The sequence below is a fragment of the Prosopis cineraria genome, unplaced genomic scaffold (genome assembly GCF_029017545.1).
Source record: "Prosopis cineraria cultivar Desert tree isolate PC_DT_omini unplaced genomic scaffold, ASM2901754v1 PC4, whole genome shotgun sequence".
Classification (NCBI taxonomy): domain Eukaryota; kingdom Viridiplantae; phylum Streptophyta; class Magnoliopsida; order Fabales; family Fabaceae; genus Prosopis; species Prosopis cineraria.
In genome coordinates, this window is record NW_026555335.1 from 5943995 (window position 1) to 5962102 (window position 18108).

Below are 18108 nucleotides of genomic sequence, written 5' to 3' on the forward strand. Positions count from 1 at the left end.
AGTAGCAGAGCCAGAGCATCCCGTGATGTGCCTTGTCTTTTTTTTTTTTTTTTGATCGAGACGTGCCATGTCTTTACTTAGTCATTTGATCTATTCATAGGAGTTAGTATTGCAAAGGAGTACGTCAGCTTTCTCGTTTCAATCTGAATTTAACTTGTCAAGAAAACGTTAAACTCTGAATTAAAACTTGTCAAACTCTGAATCACAACTTGTCATTAAAGTTTTGAAATCACATGATAATTTCCAAAAAATCTAAATTATAAGTTTGCAATATTATTGCACTCGTCAAAATCTAAATTACAACTTGTCTCTAAAATTTTTGTAGCCATTGATGGTGGTCCGGCCACCAGTGCCAAAAACCTGCTACTATAGGACCTGTTTTCATATAAGGATTTGTTTTATTTTTTTGCATTCAAATTTATTTTCAATTTGTTCCTTAGATTAAGTAGTTTCACAAGCTTTTGTCCTTTTACGCTAATAATTCCTCCTCAATTGATATTTTCTCATATTCTTCTTATCACTATCTTTTCCAATGCAAATTGGCAGAGTAATAATGGCGTGGTTGGCAGCTTGCTCAAGCTTGGTTTTGGTGGCTTTGCTTGCTCTTGCAGTTCAAGTAGTATACTTCTCACCCATAGACCCAATCATAGTTGAAAGGCCTCCACTCGCTTCTCCTTTCGCCGTCAACAACCATTTACAGAACGTCATCAAGCTCGGTGAAGGAATTCTGAAAGATCCGGAAGATGTTTGTGTGGATAAACATGGCACTCTTTATACGGCTACAAGAGATGGTTGGATCGTCCGATTACACCGAAATGGATCCTGGGAGCACTGGAAGAACATCCATAGTCCTACGATGCTCGGAATTACAGTCACGACACAGGGGGCTCTCATTGTTTGTGATTCTGACAAGGTATTCAATTGTTCTACTCTTTCATTTCCAGACTTGTTTAAGGAAGAACCATACGCAACTGGTTAGGCCTCTCACAGCTTTCTGAGATACAGGAGTATTTGATGTGCGTGTGCAGGGGTTGCTTAAAGTCACAGAAGACGGTGTCAGCGTTATTGTTTCTCAAGTGAACGGTTCTAAATTAAGGTAACAACTTTGTTATATAATCTTATTAATTGGAATTGGAAATGCTTCATTAATGCTTGGGGTTGCTGGTTTGGGCTTATCATTTGGGTAGATTGGCGTGTCCCCAAATCTATTGTGTTTGAGAAGTTTCCTCATTTGATTCTGGTGCGATTTTAACAGAAATGATAATGCATCTTTAATTAAAAAAGATGAATAACGAAGTCATCCTATAGCAATGAACATTATGAAACAAAATAACAATGAAAAATCACGAAACGAGATATTGTTGGACTATAGGTTTGCAGATGAAGTGGTGGAAGCGTCAGATGGAAGCTTATATTTCAGCATTGCCAGCACCAAATATGATCTACATGAATGGTATCTAGATGTGCTGGAGGCAAGACCTCATGGGCAATTGCTCAAGTACAATCCATCCTTAAAAGACACCTCTGTTTTCTTAGATAATCTGAGCTTTGCCAATGGCGTTGCTCTCTCAAAAGACGAAGACTATCTCTTAGTCTGTGAAACATGGAAGTAGGTCTATCTCAACTCTTAGCCAACATATACTTCCTTCTTTTCTAATATATATATTTATTTATTTATTTATTTATATGTTAGTAGCTTTATTTCCTGTAAATCAGATACAGGTGTCTGAGGCACTGGCTCAAAGGCGAGAAGAAAGGCAAGACAGAGACTTTCATTGACAATCTTCCTGGTGGACCTGATAACATTCATCTTGCTCCTGATGGCTCTTTCTGGATTGCTATGCTTCAGGTAAATGTTAATTGGTGAACTACGTCGAGTTCAAACTAGTTGTATTGAAATGATTTCTTTTTCACTTACAGGTCACTGATGAAAAACTGGGGTTTGTGCACTCTTGGAAGGTATTGAAGCACTTGGTGGCCTCATTTCCAACACTGATTAATGTCGTGAGAGGTATTTATAAGAAAGCAATGGTGGTAAATGTGGGGAGCGATGGTGAAATAATTAGAATATTTGATGATGATGAAGGGAAGGTGATGAATTTTGTGACCTCAGCTTTGGAGTTTGAGGACCATCTTTATTTGGGAAGTCTCAATTCCAATTTCATTGGGAAACTACCTTTGCGCATTGAAAAATAAACTAGCTATCTACTGATCGATGCAAGTTAAGCTTTCATTTCAAGTCATGGTTCTGTATTCCGTCTGTATTCTCAATTCAGTGCCTCTTTTCTGGTTTCATGAATATGAATGATCTGACTTAGCTGTTTCTTTTTTTAGACTTACAGTAAATTACTATCTAGATATTGCAACATATTAAAATTCAAATTAATATTATAAAAAATTATTTGTATCATGGTTTAAAATATTTTGGAAACAACATAACTGATAACACAGATTTTCATTTGATATATAGTATAATATAAATTTAAAAATAATTATTTTTATTTAATAATATGTTATTCCCGTGCATATTAAAAACTTAAACTTCATATTTTATTTTTGAATTTATTATCCCATGCACTTGATATATTATAGATTATTTAATAATTAAAAGCTAATCTAGAAAGTACAAATAAATATGTTAAAAAGATATTATAAAACTTTTCATCTAAACAAAAACTTATTATATTTTATAATTTGCTACCCATGCTTATTTAAAATTTTAAAAATATATTTTATTTTAAAATTTATTACCTGGTGCATATTAAACATATAAACAGAAACTATTTTTTAGTATTTTTACTGTCATATTAAAATAAGTGTAAATAAAAAAATATCTTATTATAATTTTAAAAGGGGGAATAAAAAAGGTAGCACAAAATGTAAGGAAAAGAAAAAAAATGAAAAATATAACTTAAAAAAAATGAGAGAATTGTGTTGAAGTCTCACACAAAAAAAAATTAATTTATCATAAAATTTATTAATAAATAAAATAAGGTTATTATATTGTCAATAATTTTAAGTTAATTGTTAATGTACTTTATGATAATTGTAGGAGCTTATGTAATTTTCCTTTAAAAAAAAAGAACAAAAGGCACGATTTTCATAGCACTGCTGTTCGTTGCATCCAACTTTCAGGATGGTGATAATTGGTAATTGATGAAATATCTGGGTCATTGGCTATGGTACGAACAAATCGTCTGAGGAGGGATAAGCCTCGTCATTCTTATCATAAACTGCCTGGTACCTTGGAAAGTCCCAAGACTAATAATGGCGTTGTTGGCGGCAGCCTCAAGCTTGGTTCTGGGGGCTTTGCTTGCTCTCGCAGTTCAAGTGTTGTACTTCTCTCCCATTGACCCCATCATAGTTGAAAGGCCTCTACTGTTAGATTCTCCTTTCCCCGTCAACAACCATTTACAGAACATCATCAAGCTCGGAGAAGGCATTCTGAAACATCCCGAAGATGTTTGTGTGGATCAACATGGTATTCTCTATACAGCTTCCAGAGATGGTTGGATCATGCGGTTACATCGAAATGGGTCCTGGGAGCACTGGAAGAACACTCATAGTCATTCAATGCTCGGAATTACTGTCACAAGACAGGGTGCTGTCATTGTTTGTGATTCTGACAAGGTAATCAACAGATCATTTCTTTCATCAGCAAATTACTTGGCTTGGCTACGGGCCTCTGATCTAAACAGACAAGACTTTCATGAGCTTAATTTATGAGATTTAGGAGTACTGTAATCTAATGTACAGGGATTGCTTGAAGTCACAGAAGATGGTGTCACAGTTCTTGTTTCCCAAATGAAGGGTTCTAAATTAAGGTAAGAAAGTAACTATGCGTGATCGTTTTCGAAGGTTTTCGGAATTGTTTTTGCATCCTCCTAGGGCAGCTAGCTAGGCTTTCTCGATTACTGTATGGTGAAGACACAAAACAGAACAGTTTGTACAATAAGGCAGATTTTATTGTTGGTAAATGAGAGAAGAAATGATGACTATATAATTAAATTTGTGTTATATACAACGATACAAGGTTTGCAGACGAAGTAGTAGAAGCTTCAGATGGAAGTTTATATTTCAGCGTTGCCAGCACTAAATATGATGCACGCAATTGGTATCTAGACGTGTTGGAGGCGAGACCCCATGGTCAATTGCTCAAGTACAATCCATCCTTGAACGAGACTTCTGTTTTCTTGGATAATCTGAGCTTTGCCAATGGCGTTGCTCTTCAAAAGACGAAGACTATCTCTTAGTCTGTGAAACATGGAAGTAGGTCTATCTCAACTCTTAGCCAACACATACTTCCTTCTTTTCTATTATATATATATATATATATGTTAGCAGCTTTATCTCCTGTAAATCAGATACAGGTGTCTGAGGCACTGGCTCAAAGGCGAGAAGAAAGGCAAGACAGAGACTTTCATTGACAACCTTCCAGCCGCACCTGATAACATTCTTCTTGCTCCTGATGGCTCGTTCTGGGTGGCTTTGGTTCAGGTAATTCATTAAAGTAATTAATTAATCCACTAGCTAGGGATCGAAAGTTTAAATTCAAATACAGATATTGAGTTCATGCCTTTCAAAACTGATGTCACATACAGCTCACTTCTGAAAAGATGGGGTTCGTGCACTCTTCAACGATATTAAAGCGCTTGGTAGCTACGTTTCCGAGCCTAGTTAATGTGGTTAGTGGAGCGTATAAGAAGGCGATGGTGGCCAACGTCGGAACCGATGGTAAGATAACCAGAATATTTGATGACGACCAAGGGAAGGTGGTGAGTATGGTCACTTCAGCTTTGGAGTTCAAGGACCATCTTTATCTTGGAAGTATCAATTCCAATTTCATTGGAAAATTACCACTTTGAAACCACAACTAGCTTAAATTCCACTCTGAATCCGATTTCATTTCCAGTCATGGTTCTGCGTTCAGCCCATGAATCCTTGATTTAAGAAACGAGTTTATACTTTTATGGCTTCTGAACTGTTTATTAGTTTATTACTTTTCCTCTGTTTTAAAATTTATATAAAATATTACTCCACGAGAATATAATTATACTATCATTTAATGCAATACTTCAGAAAGATGAGACGCAAATCACAATTGTAGCTAATTGAATGAGGTATAGTTGGAAAAAACAAACAAACAAACAAACCAGAATATTGACATATTCCCAATTTCTAATTATTATTTTTTTAAACCAATTTTTGGGCCAGGTCGGGCCACAGACAATGTGCCATCCACCTAGCCTATGATACTTACTACAAAAGAATTTAATCTAACTTGCATAATTTTAAAAAATTTAGTTAATCACAATAATTATGTCTAAAATTAAAATGTTTATATTAAAATATCCTTGTACTTAATATTTACCTTTTCTTTTAATTTAATGATTGATATTATCCATTTAGAAGTGACAGTTTTTAAAAAAATGTAATTAAAACTTATTAAAATTTATATTTTTGCTTATAATAAAAAGCAAAGAAACACAGGGTAGCTTCTTAAAATGTAATTAATGTTTTTTAATTTATACTTAATATATTTTTATTCAATCAAATGAGAATAAGAAAATTTTTAAGTTTTAATAATATTAATAATAAGAGTTTGATATAAAATAAATAATATATAAAAATAAAATCACATGAGTAATGTATAGAGTATTTTTAATTTAAAAAAATTATTAAGAATTATAAAATTATTTTCTAAACAAAGATATTTTGAACTAATGCAATTATATTTTTTATTAAGAAAAAATTTATTTAATTTTTTAATTTTCTTACTTTTTTTTTATACTCATTCAATATCACAAGCTTCAATTAATTCAAATTAATTCAAATTCGAGCACTGTAGAGCCTTAAAAAGAGTGGCTCTCTTGAGCATATTTTTTCTATTCCTATCACTTGAGGGATCAAACTGATGGTTAAGAGAACCCAGACATTTTCATTTGAACCTGATTTTTTTTTAACTTTTTTTTGTTTATTATAAGATTTTTACAATGAGTTGTGAGACAAAACTTGGCCTAGATTAGTAGGAGTTTCGGCCAGCTCATCTTAGTCAAATGAATACTTTTTTTTATTGTCTAAAATATCCTCACAACCCATAATTATGAGACTAAGAGGGTTTATACATTAAGAATTCAAACCCCCTTAGTCCATGAACACTTTTAATTAGTTGCCCTGGTTTTCATTGGTGCGGAAACATCTTTTGGGATTTCAATTAACTTTGGGCTTTGACCCTCCTTGTTTACCCCAAATAAAAACAAACAAAGCAGATGTCATAAATTATTATTAAAACTCCAATGAATAATGCGATCTTAGAATTCAAAATGAATTAGTATAAAAAAAGAATTCAAAATAAATTAATTTTAATTTGACCATTGGTAATCGGGTGAAATGGAGATGATTTGATTATTTTGTAATTAAGATTGATGATTTAAATTCTTTTCTTTTTGTAAAAATTGATGATTTAAATTCTGTAGATGAAAGAAATTACGTATTCAATTCACGGACAATATTTAAATTTGTTAGATTGTTAGATAGAACTAAAAATTATATATTTATATAAGAAATTAAATTTAAATTTATTGAAAGCACGTAATCCGTAACTAATTAACTTACAATATCTACTCATAAATTATTGAGTATCAAACTACTTAAATTTAAATCTATACAATATAAAATTCTTTTTTAAGTAAAATATCAATAATTACATAACATTTATACTATATTGTAGAAACGAAGTATTATTCATTTTTTAATAAATTCATGTAAATTTTCTTGTGAGATATATATACATATATTCACACTTATTATTCAATCTAGCTCATCTTGAAACAAGTTATGAATTATGAAATTATTATTTTTAAAATCAGATTAAACCGGTTGGTTTGACCGGTAAACCAGCGACCCGATCATATGTCCAGTTTGGCTTTGCATTTCAATGTGGCATATGTTAAACCGAGTTAACCTGGCTCAACTAGTGAGATGAGTTAGGCGAGTTGAATTTCTTTTAAATATTCTCACCCTAAAATGTGGGGGCAATAAAATAAAAAAATTATTGAAACAACTTAGGGTGAGAAAATGGAGAAGAAAAAAGACCTGCAGCTCTATACTTCTTCAGATCTTCGATCTTCGTCTCCTCATGTTCGCATTCTCACTTCTCAGTCTGTTCTCGACTCTTGTCTAATCAATCCATCGTCCACTCGTCTCTAACTAGGGGCCACTGAAGCACTGCTTATCCTGTCGTCCATCGTCCCTAAGCAATGACCTCTCTTTGATCTTCAAGCTTCTTGATGTTCGATAAAAACAAAAAGAAGAGAAGAGAGATGAACATGAGTGCTAAAGAGGTTGGAGAAGAGATTTTGAGTGCTGAAGAGGGAGACGTGTTTGGAAAATGAAATGAAGAAAGTAAAGAAAGCAAACATAGAGAAACTTGAGATCAGATATGGGGAAATGAAATGAAGAAAGTGAAGACAGCAGGCACGGCAAAACATGAGACGGGAAACATCTTTCAAAACAACTATTTACAAAAATTTTATATTATATAATATCATTTTTTAACAAATAAACATACTAGAAAACATGATAAATGGAGTCGTTTTCACTATCAAATAACTATCTGTAAAAGCAAAAAGTTTTTTGCCAGTTAAATTTTATTATCATTAAATTAAAATTTATTTTTTATTAAAAAAATTGAAATTTATTTCTTATTTAAATTATTTTATTTTATTATAACGGTCTAATTTCGGTTTGATTTTTGATTTGATCACGATTAAATTCTTAACCCCTGATCCCTTATCTCAATTGATTTAACGGCCGGTTTGTTATGATGTATCAACTGATATTAGCAAAAGTGTTCATCGCAGTCTAATTAAGAGGGATTTATCTATTGCTCTTACCATCCTAAAAAAGATTAATCCCTGCTGTCAACGAAATATACCTTTTTGACTTGAAAAAAGAGAGGTGATGATGTGAATATTACTGACGAAAAAGTAACATTTCTAATTTGTTCTGACTTCAATTTGACCAATACCATATAATTGTATGAAAAAAAGAATGAATGAATGAATGAATTTCACTCTCATTAAAAGCATTAGGTTTAAAAAGTATTTTTAATCCTATAATTTATATAAAATTTTAATTTAATTTCTTAATTTTATATAATTTTTTTTTTGTTTTTAACTATAATATCATTAATTTTAAATGACTATTTTTAGTGCCCATCATTTTTATTTTAAAAAAATTAAACTTAATATGTTCATGTTTAAAAATATTTTGTTAATATTTAATAATTTAATGTAGGAATTTTTGGTTGACGAAACTAACCACACTAAAAAACACTTTATAAAATTAAAAAATAAAAATAAAATTTTATATAAAATTAAATAATTTTTTTACCAATTAAAAAATTAAATGTATACTTGTGCTTAACATCAATTGCAAATATAACTCACAATATTCAATGCATTTCACATTTTCATTGAAACATGTACTATAACACAGTCAAGTCCATGATTATTAAATTAAATGGATTCCGCAATCTTAACAATTAAATCTAAAATGGATTTCTGGTAAAAAAACAATTAAAATGAATTTATTTTAATTTAAACACGGGTAATTACTAACCTAACTCGAAAACATTTGCAGCATTATTGAACATTTGTTCATCAGTTTTCTTGAATTTTGTGCCATTCTTGAAAAGTAGAAACAACGTAACGCCTGAAGCTTTAATATATCCATGTATACGGTTCATGCCAGTCTTGCGTGTAGCAAATTCCAAGAGTTAACAATGGAGTGGTTGGCAGCCTGCACGAGCCTGGTTCTGGTGGGTTTGCTTGCTCTCGCAGTCCAGGTTCTCTACTTCTCTCCCATAGACCCAATCATTGTCGAAAGGCCTCCATTTTCGGCTTCTCCTTTCCCAGTCAACAACCATTTACAGAAGGTCGTCAAGCTCGGTGAAGGAATCGTCAAACATCCCGAAGATGTCTGTGTGGACAAACATGGCACTCTCTATACGGCTAGCAGAGATGGCTGGATCCTGCGATTACACCCTAATGGGTCCTGGGACCACTGGAAGAACACTCATAGTCATACCATGCTCGGAATTACTGTCACGACACAGGGTGATGTCATTGTTTGTGATTCCGACAAGGTGATCAATTTATCTACACGCTTTCTTTTCCAAACTTGATTACTTTCAGAAGACCGATATATAGACACCATTTTATACTGTCTAGGCCTCTGATTTGATGAGATTTTCTGCTTACTCAGATTCTGGGGTATAATTTGATGTGCAGGGGTTGCTTAAAGTCTCAGACGATGGTCTCACAGTCCTTGTCTCTCAAGTGAACGGATCTAAATTAAGGTAAGAACGGTGCCATATAATATCAATTGGTATTGCAAGATTGCCTTTAAACTTGTTTTTCTTCCCCCAAGGGAAAGCTGATTGGGCATTATTATTTGCCAAAACTGGTTTGCCCCCAAATCTAGCACGAATCACTAATTGGCTAAAGTAAGAATTAGGCATGAGAAGATAGGCCTTGCTTCTCAGAGGTCCATACCAACAATGAGGTCCGCATTCCCAGTCAGTTAGACTTTTGTGTAGATTGGTTTTTCCCAAAATTAAATTTGTATCGTCAAAGAGACGCTTTAGTTGAACTGTTGAAGAGTCTAACTCAAACATCAAAGTCATGAATAAATAGTTGGTCAGTGTTCAAGAGACGCTCCATTAACACAACTAACGGTGCAAAAATAAATCAGTAATTAGTGAAGTACTTAGCAATACTTGGTTTTGGTGTTAACGTGGGCTTGGACTGTGAAGAGGCCTGCCACTTTGGGCCTAGAAGGGATGTACGGACCGCGGGGAAGGAGTGCAGATACATAGGCAGAGGAAATGCCAACTGGGAGGCGTGATGGATGAACTATTGAGTCTTTCTATCATTCTGACATTTCTCTCGTTAGATCTGGCCACAGTCCTCGTGACAGCGAAGTTTCTACCAAATGATAATGATATGAACTCCACATATTTACTTCAAACGAAAAACACAACTCAGTAATCTTTTAATTTGAAATGTTTGAACTAATCAGTAAACAAGTGAAAGTGGTAAATGACTTTTTACCCAGTACACTAATGATTTGATTTGAAATGTTTGTATACAGGTCTGTAGATGAAGTGGTGGCAGCTTCCGATGGAAGCTTATATTTCAGCGTTGTGAGCACCAAGTACGATGTGCACAATTGGTATCTAGATTTGCTGGAGGCAAGACCTCACGGCCAAGTTCTCAAGTACAATCCATTCTCAAATGAAACCAGTGTTGTTTTAGACAATCTGAAATTCGCCAACGGCGTTGCTCTTTCCAAGGACGAAGGCTATCTCGTGGTCTGTGAAACTTGGAAGTATGTCTATTATTTTCACCAACCAACACACATTGTTTCGCTTCCCAACTCTTGACACGCTAATACTTCATTTCCTATAAATCAGACTTCGTTGTCTGAGGCACTGGCTGAAAGGAGAAAAGAAAGGCAACACACAAATATTTATTGATAACCTCCCCGGTGGACCTGATAACATTCATCTTGCTCCTGACGGCTCTTTCTGGGTGGCTTTGGTTCCGGTAAAGATTTTTTAAAGTCACTAATTAATTAATTAATTAATGTTGCATCATTAAACATGAAATGATTTCCTTCAAATAAAAACTGATGTGATGTGATATGCATGTGCTTTTGGAGAAGCCGGCTTTTGTGCTGTCTTCCAGCTCCAAGTTATTAAAACACTTGATGGCTTCATTTCCAAAACTAATCAGTGTGGTGGCACCGCCGATTAAGAAGGCGAGTGTGGCAAATGTGGGAAACGACGGTGAGATCATTCAAATATTGGATGATGAGGAAGGGAAGGTAATGAGTTTGGTCACTTCAGCTTTTGAATTTGATGGCTATCTTTACCTGGCAGATCTCAATTCTAACTTCATCGCAAAATTACCATTACCTGCTGAAGCCATGTCCGCCTAATCAATAAACTTTTGTCTCAGCTAATCGCCTTTTTGTTCTTCTTCTTGTTTTTTTGGCCTCCTATATTATATTACGGTATATTTATGAAATGAAGGCACGAGAAAGCTGCCTAGAGATAGATCGTGTAATCATGTATCTCGTGTGGTTCACAGTACATCGTGACTTCGTACCCGAATGTGACAAATACGTCGACGCTTGGCATCGCACCAAAAACATTTCGTCATCATGACTCTTGAACTTGATGGAATTATATTTCCAAAATTTATTTTTTTATTTATATAATTCATATTATTTCAAAGTTCAAAATTACTTTATAAATTTTCCATGCATTTTTTAATGGTCTTGAATAAAATGATTCTTCGCGAAAATATTTAGCATTTAAAAGGTAGTACAAGAAAATTGTGTAGCAGAAAAAGTTTAGGGACAATTTCATGCTATATTTTAAATTTTAGTCAAAACATAATATTAAAAAAATTAGTTAAAACATAATCACATTCAAGAAAGGTATAAAGTCGTCAGTTCCTCAAAAAAGTATCATCTTGCTTTCCCAAATAAGATGTTTTAGATTTTTTTTAAATAAGACCTTTTAAAAAATATGTAAATATATTAATTCGCAGATCTCTTAGGCAAAAATATTATATACACAAAATTTTTTTTTTTGTAAAAGAACTACTTTCTTCATATCAAATTATAAAAAACTTTTAAAAGAATTTTTTTATCTCAAAATATAAAATATTTTAGATAAATTAAATTTTTATTAAATGTATCAATTCTAATTTTACTTTCTCTCCTTATAATTAATTCTTATTCCTTCTTTTTCCAATATATTAAAAAAATGATATTTTTTAAAAAAATTATATTTTTATTTTAAAAAGATAAAATTATTAAATATATTTAATAAAATTTATTAATACATGATATTTTAAAAATATTTTATAATTTAAGACGGAAGATGTAAAATGCACCCAAAATTTTAATAAGATTGGAAAATTGCTTATCCAGTTCATCGTTACTGCTTATAGAGAGACAGAGAAGAGAAACTTACAAAAAAATGGAAAGGGAAAGCGATGGCTACAAGGAAAGGATCATTATAATCATAATCGTTATTATATTATGTTCTAGTGTATATTTAGGAAAAATCCTGACCTATATTTAATATTTCATTGATTAATTAATTTTTTATAAATAATAATATAAAATCCTTAATAAAGTGTGCTACATTTATGAACTCATTTCCACAACCCACACTAATTAATTGCTATAATAATAAATAAGAAAATAGCACCCACACTCCTCCTCCTCCTCCTTCACAGAGGGCTATTATTTTTCCTTTGAACCAGCGTGATATCTTTTCAACTGAGGTTCAGGCATCGTGGTCCCTCCATTGTTATTCATTTTCCGTCGGCCGCGATCTCCGCCATTCCCCTCACCTGATCAGGTCTCTCTTTAAGATTTCGTTTTTCTGAAATTATTCCAAATTGCCCTTACTTTATTCAAATTATTATTTCTCTATGCTTTCCCCTCTCTTCCTAATAATCTTCATTTCAGGAAATTATTCTCCGCTGGGTAACTCTTCAATCTTACCGTTATTGTTCTTGATTCACCAACTCTTCGTTCGGGAACATATTATATTACAATTTCTCATCTGTGGAGGCTAGTTTCTCGTGGATTCAGCAAGTTGTTGTTCTGTATCTGAATCAGGTAAAATCACCTTTTGTTTTTGATATGACGGCGGCTAATTAAGTTGAGGTGCTTCTTCCAAAAAGGCCAGATCCATTTTTTATTTTGAAAAGGGAAGCGCAGTGGTTGAATTGTCTGTTTTTAATATATAGTTAGCCAATGTACTGAGATACGCGATATGTTTTTATCTTCTTTAAACTGACATCAAATTGATTAAGGTTGTCATCTCTTGTTCTTTCTGTCTTATCTTTCTTTCACTTGAGCTGAAACAGTTGTTAAAAAGGAAAGGTTGTAAACTTATTTTCTGCTTGTGTTTAGACTCTAGTGTTTTGATCTTTTTAAACAGTTTGTGATTTGTGTTCCCTTTATGTGAAAATGTCGGGTATGAATGAAGCTCAAAAATAGTGCATCTGCCCTGATTTTGTTGAACTTCTCTTTTTGCCCCCTAATCTAGTTACAATACCTTCTTATTATAAGTTTCATAGATTTTTCGTTTATTGGACCTAAGGTTCAGGACACTTTTTGTTTTTGCAGGATGAAGGGAGGCTTAAATGGGTTGAAGGGTAAAGAAATTTCACTTATTTCCATTGTTCTCATGTCCGCGACTATTCTTTTATGGACCTGGGAGAAAACCCCAGGTCTTACAGCCTTTCTTCCTCCTCAAACACAACTGCAGCTATCTTCAGGTTCCATCAGAGAATTCCTTTGGTTCTTGATATTCTATCAACATGGCAATATTAATCAGTTTTTTATTTTTTTCAATGAAGGTGGAAACATATGTATTGTTATTTTTCCATTAAAAATTTTCTGACAGTGTTACAGAGTTATCCTTCTATCTGAGTTCGGACTGTACATGTCCTCTGTTTGTCTTAAAATCAGAAAATCCCATCACATATTGTCCTGTGGTGTGGTCAAAATGGACATTAAATTTTTAGCATCTTCATAATAAATACTACTCTGTGCTCCAAACTTAGAAAGTTCCAGCTAGGTAGTAAGCACACATTTTTCCTGGTGTTTTATTTATAGCCGTTGCTGCATTTGCTGCAGAAGTAGGTGGAGGTGGAGGTGGCTCTACCAATAAGCAGGAAGAACTACAATTAAATGGAGTGACTCAAACAGTTTCTGCAGAAAGCTCTTCTAGAAGGAGCATTGATGAAAGCCATACAATAACTACTACACTTACAGAACGTAAGATACTGTTTTATGTTATCCTCGTTGACAATATGTCCCTCTTGGGTGGCATCCTCTATATCAATGAGTATATGTTCACCTTTATATGGAGCTGTTTTGTGCTTAATCTGGTCATTGCTGTTGTAGTGAATCTGTAATGCCTATTTTTATCGTAACCTATCTGGTATGTTAAATGCAATGCCATGATGCAGATATGTTCTTCCAAAATCCCATACATGCTAATATCAATATAAAATGAGTTTCAGCTTTCAACATCATTTTAGCAGTACAACATTTAGCAATTCGCATATAATCTTTCAGTTCTCTCACCTGTTTCTTTGAGCGTATACCAACTCAATGCTATGCTAAATCTTGAACCTTCTCTCTCATTGTGTGATATTGTAGAAATTCACTCAAAGTCATCGGATGACAAAGCTGAAGTAAAAGAAGTCCTAGAAGCTGGGAACAGTCACATTGCACAAACTCTTTCCAATCCAGAAAAAATTAATGAAAATAGGCATCAAGAAGAAGGGAAGGAAGCATCAAAAGAAGCAGAAAGTAGAACAGACGTTGTAGCTTCAAATCAGTCTCCACAAATACGCTATTCAGTTGATAGAAAAGACAACGAAAATTGGAATAATGTTACAGAACATAAAGGTAACGGATTTTTACTTGACATACCAAGCTATTGTATTGTCCATCAAGTTCCTGACATGTTCAAACTAATTCAAATATCTATATACATGTATATATTGTCAGTTGAACTAAAATTAATACATGTTCTTGCAATGGCCTTTCAAATAATGAATTTTTACTTTGGAGAATATCTCTAATCGTTTCTGAGAAACTAACTTTTTTGTTATTTATAGACCAGTTTCGAAACCTTCAAGTATCATTATCAATGGTTTGACAAGAGTTACCATTCTGTTTGTTCCTTCCATTTGTTGGCAGGGGCATGCTAGGTAGCGCTTAATCATTATTCTGAGTGGGTTTTGTAAATGAGAAACTTTATACATCTCCATGGTCCTGAATTGGGATGATAAAATTTATACTGCATATGTAAATTCTGCTCAGTGGCTCCACCCACCAGTGAACAGGCTACTGCAACAGTGATTTTGTGCATAATTGTTGGACTTATGAACTTTCTATTAGTAAGTACTGTCTAAGTAATGATTGTTCTCCTGTTGGCCCTTTCTCCAGCCTGTAACTTTGCAAAAGGAAAATGGGTTCTGGACAACAACCGGCCTTTGTATTCAGGGTTTGAATGCAAGCAGTGGCTGTCAGCGATGTGGGCTTGCCGGTTGACACAGCGTACAGATTTTGCTTATGAGAACATTCGATGGCAGCCAAAAGATTGTCAAATGGAAGAATTTGAAGGATCTAAATTCTTGAGAAGGTATTTCATTCTTTTCACTCAGTTGAGGAATGCTTGATTAAGTATAAGTTGTGCTGAAATTTTTTCATTCTTCAGAAAAAATAACCCATAGATGTCTGGTCAATTAATGATGTTCTTTGTGTATTTAGGATGCAAAACAAAACTCTAGCTTTTGTTGGAGATTCATTGGGCCGGCAGCAGTTCCAGTCTTTAATGTGCATGATCACAGGTGGCAAGGAGACAACTGATGTAGAAGATGTGGGGAACGATTATGGGTTGCTTTTAACTGAGGGTGCTGCTCGTCCTAATGGATGGGCTTACCGTTTCCCAAGCACCAATACTACCATCCTGTACTACTGGTCGGCAACTCTTTGTGACATTGAACCTATTGATTCAAATAACCCCAATACTGAGTATGCCATGCACCTTGATCGGCCACCAGCATTCTTACGTCATTTCATTCACAAGTTTGATGTCCTGGTTCTCAACACAGGTCACCACTGGAATCGAGGAAAGCTCAAAGGTAATAGATGGGTAATGCATGTTGGTGGTGTGCCAAATACAGATAAGAAAATAGCAGTGATTTGGGGTGCCAAGAATCTGACAATTCACAGTGTTGTTAGTTGGGTGAATTCACAGCTTCCTAACTATCCTGGTTTGAAGGTATTCTTTCGGACCATCTCCCCTAGGCATTTTTTGGGCGGGGAATGGAACACAGGAGGCAGTTGCAACAACACTGCCCCCATGTCCATTGGAAAGGAGATAATAGATGAGGAGTCTACCGATAAAAATGCAGCGCATGCTGTGAAGGGAACAGGGGTCAAACTCTTGGACATAACGGCAATTTCTCAGCTCAGGGATGAGGGTCATATTTCACGATTCAGCATTACTGCCAAGCCTGGCGTGCAGGATTGCCTACATTGGTGTTTGCCAGGTGTTCCTGATACATGGAATGAAATACTCTTTGCACAAATATAGTAAGTACATGATGCCAAATGAAGAATATTTCGTTGGTCTCGAAATGGCCAATTATAGCCATTCCATGGCTTTGAGGAGGTTATGGGATGAAAGACGAACTTCTGAGCTGATCTGGCGGGAGATTCAAAGTTGTTTGGTGCGGAGACACGCTCACATCGCATTGATCATAACACGTTTTTATTGCTCCTTTGCATGCTAGCGAAGTAGGAAAAGAAGCTCCTGGAGATGGTCACTATGAATTCGGATTTGGATTCAGCGAAAGACTAGTTATTCTGTGAAAGGCAGCAAAAATCTATGTATTTTAAGTTTTAATTACATCTTAAGATTATTAAACGAAAACCTCATGGTCACGTTGTATTACAGATTAAGAATGGCTACAATTAGGTAGCTGGCATGGAATTTTACTGCCTTTTACTGAATTTGTTTCTTATTAAGTATAAATCCTTGTCAGGTGGCCCCTCAAGATAGCCCCTCTTTGGTAGGGGTAAGATCAGGAATTTTGAGCCAACTTACCGAAATTTTTTATTTTTGGGTGTACGATATGACTGAAGTTTTAAACTTATTTTGTTAATTGAATTCAGTACCATTCATCAGGGAAATCTCGTGGGATCTTCAATTCCATAGATTCTTTTTTGTTTTGGTACTTTGTCTACTCTTGCCACATCATGAAAATTGAAAAGACTTTATTTTTTTTTTTGGGAGAAATCTTCTAATTTTAGTAAAAGGAAATTTGTAGTGGGACAAGGCAACTTTCATTAATTTTTTTAATTTTCAAAAAATTGTCTGAATTTAAGGAGTGTTGTTATCAAATCAATTGCAAGTACAGATATTATCTAAGCTGAAAACTGAAGGTTGATGGAGGACCAAATATAAATATTTGTCATCCCTCATAATTTTCTTTCTCATTTCTATGAACTACTTCACAAACTAAGCTGACTACTGAGTGCTAGCTTGAACTTAACATTTCACGTTTTGTTGTGTAATCTTCGCATGGCTTGGTTCTACTGATGCAACTTCCTTCTAAAATGACGAACCAGGTCCGACAGATTGTTTTTGGATTCAAGCCTTAAACATTGTCAAATGGTCTCCCTATCTTAAATGACACGCCACGGCAAGACGTGTGGAGCTACACGAGCAACTTTTATTGCCAGAACATAATACGTATACAATAATAAACCACTATTGAACGTTGGAAGAAGACGGCCGCCGTTCATTTTATTTATTTAGTGATTTAGTGCAATCTAATTATAAAAAAAAAAAATCAAAGAGCGTGATCGTCCAAGTTTTTACAAAATTCTTTTACTGCTAAACATCGTTATTAAGTTTTTTTGAATTGCAAAATTTAGAAGACAGATAGGTTATTTTTCTCCTTCTTCTTTTTTTAAGGAAAAAAAGTAAAAAGACAGATAAGTTATTCTATCTTTAAGATCTTGTGACGGATGGCGAAATCATCATCAACATATAATAGATAACTATTCCAGAAAAGTTAAGCTTATGAACAGTAAAATGGGGATATTTTGCAATTTTTTAGATGAACAGAATGAGGAAAAATAAAATTACTTTGTAATTAAGAAAAGAAAAGATAAAAAACAAAAAAAATAAAATATAATGTAATAAATATATAGACGACATAATTATAAATGCCAATAGAACAATAATATAAAATATAATTATATATATAATATAAGAATACATTAATCTAACTAAAAGTTTATACTTTTTTTTCAAGAGTTAATTTATAATGATAATGTGTTATAAAATATAGCTAACGTGAAAAGCAAAGAAAAACAAGACAATACAAGAAATGGAAAGAAAATAATAGAAGAGAGTTTTTATTTATTTACTTCTATACATATGTTTTGAACATAATCTCTATTTATAAGCATCCAACAATTCAAATC

At 33.7% G+C, this 18108-nt stretch overlaps 3 protein-coding genes and 1 pseudogene across 6 annotated transcripts; all 4 read left to right on the top strand.

The window, feature by feature from the left end:
• The first annotated feature begins 278 nt into the window (after window positions 1-278).
• On the top strand, window positions 279-3270 carry LOC129307748 (protein STRICTOSIDINE SYNTHASE-LIKE 5-like). Of its 2 annotated transcripts, XM_054948626.1 has the most exons (6): window positions 279-913; window positions 1029-1096; window positions 1373-1609; window positions 1717-1849; window positions 1921-2011; window positions 3136-3270. In XM_054948626.1, the coding sequence occupies exons 1-6, from the start codon at window positions 533-535 to the stop codon at window positions 3141-3143; spliced, it is 918 nt and encodes a 305-aa protein (XP_054804601.1). In that variant the 5' UTR covers window positions 279-532; the 3' UTR covers window positions 3144-3270. The 2 variants fall into 2 exon arrangements, with proteins under 2 accessions (XP_054804601.1, XP_054804600.1); XM_054948625.1 differs by lacking the exon at window positions 3136-3270 and having other exon boundaries at window positions 287-913; window positions 1921-2325.
• Window positions 3268-5082, top strand: LOC129307749 (protein STRICTOSIDINE SYNTHASE-LIKE 4-like; annotated as a pseudogene).
• Window positions 5083-8785: 3703 nt separating this feature from the next.
• Window positions 8786-11018, top strand: LOC129308413 (protein STRICTOSIDINE SYNTHASE-LIKE 4-like). The gene is made up of 5 exons (XM_054949521.1): window positions 8786-9148; window positions 9294-9361; window positions 10156-10392; window positions 10478-10610; window positions 10726-11018. The coding sequence occupies exons 1-5, from the start codon at window positions 8786-8788 to the stop codon at window positions 11002-11004; spliced, it is 1080 nt and encodes a 359-aa protein (XP_054805496.1). The 3' UTR covers window positions 11005-11018.
• A 1277-nt stretch (window positions 11019-12295) lies between these two features.
• On the top strand, window positions 12296-16626 carry LOC129307950 (protein trichome birefringence-like 16). Of its 3 annotated transcripts, none has more exons than XM_054948901.1 (7): window positions 12296-12442; window positions 12553-12705; window positions 13219-13370; window positions 13732-13872; window positions 14260-14511; window positions 15055-15250; window positions 15379-16626. In XM_054948901.1, the coding sequence occupies exons 3-7, from the start codon at window positions 13220-13222 to the stop codon at window positions 16205-16207; spliced, it is 1569 nt and encodes a 522-aa protein (XP_054804876.1). In that variant the 5' UTR covers window positions 12296-12442; window positions 12553-12705; window position 13219; the 3' UTR covers window positions 16208-16626. The 3 variants fall into 3 exon arrangements, with proteins under 3 accessions (XP_054804876.1, XP_054804877.1, XP_054804878.1); XM_054948902.1 differs by having other exon boundaries at window positions 13735-13872; XM_054948903.1 differs by having other exon boundaries at window positions 13738-13872.
• The last annotated feature ends 1482 nt before the right edge of the window (window positions 16627-18108 follow it).

What these genes read in the sequence shown, in the direction of transcription:
- LOC129307748 (XM_054948625.1), top strand. Translation starts at nt 533, where the DNA reads ATGCAAATTGGCAGAGTAATAATGGCGTGGTTGGCAGCTTGCTCAAGC. An exon ending in GTGAACGGTTCTAAATTAAG is followed by an intron (nt 1,097 to 1,372) that starts GTAACAACTTTG and finishes GTTGGACTATAG; the next exon opens with GTTTGCAGATGAAGTGGTGG. An exon ending in TTAGTCTGTGAAACATGGAA is followed by an intron (nt 1,610 to 1,716) that starts GTAGGTCTATCT and finishes CCTGTAAATCAG; the next exon opens with ATACAGGTGTCTGAGGCACT.
- LOC129307950 (XM_054948901.1), top strand. Translation starts at nt 13,220, where the DNA reads ATGAAGGGAGGCTTAAATGGGTTGAAGGGTAAAGAAATTTCACTTATT. An exon ending in TAATGTTACAGAACATAAAG is followed by an intron (nt 14,512 to 15,054) that starts GTAACGGATTTT and finishes CCCTTTCTCCAG; the next exon opens with CCTGTAACTTTGCAAAAGGA. An exon ending in GGATCTAAATTCTTGAGAAG is followed by an intron (nt 15,251 to 15,378) that starts GTATTTCATTCT and finishes TTGTGTATTTAG; the next exon opens with GATGCAAAACAAAACTCTAG.
- LOC129308413 (XM_054949521.1), top strand. Translation starts at nt 8,786, where the DNA reads ATGGAGTGGTTGGCAGCCTGCACGAGCCTGGTTCTGGTGGGTTTGCTT. An exon ending in GTGAACGGATCTAAATTAAG is followed by an intron (nt 9,362 to 10,155) that starts GTAAGAACGGTG and finishes GTTTGTATACAG; the next exon opens with GTCTGTAGATGAAGTGGTGG. An exon ending in TCTGGGTGGCTTTGGTTCCG is followed by an intron (nt 10,611 to 10,725) that starts GTAAAGATTTTT and finishes GTGCTTTTGGAG; the next exon opens with AAGCCGGCTTTTGTGCTGTC.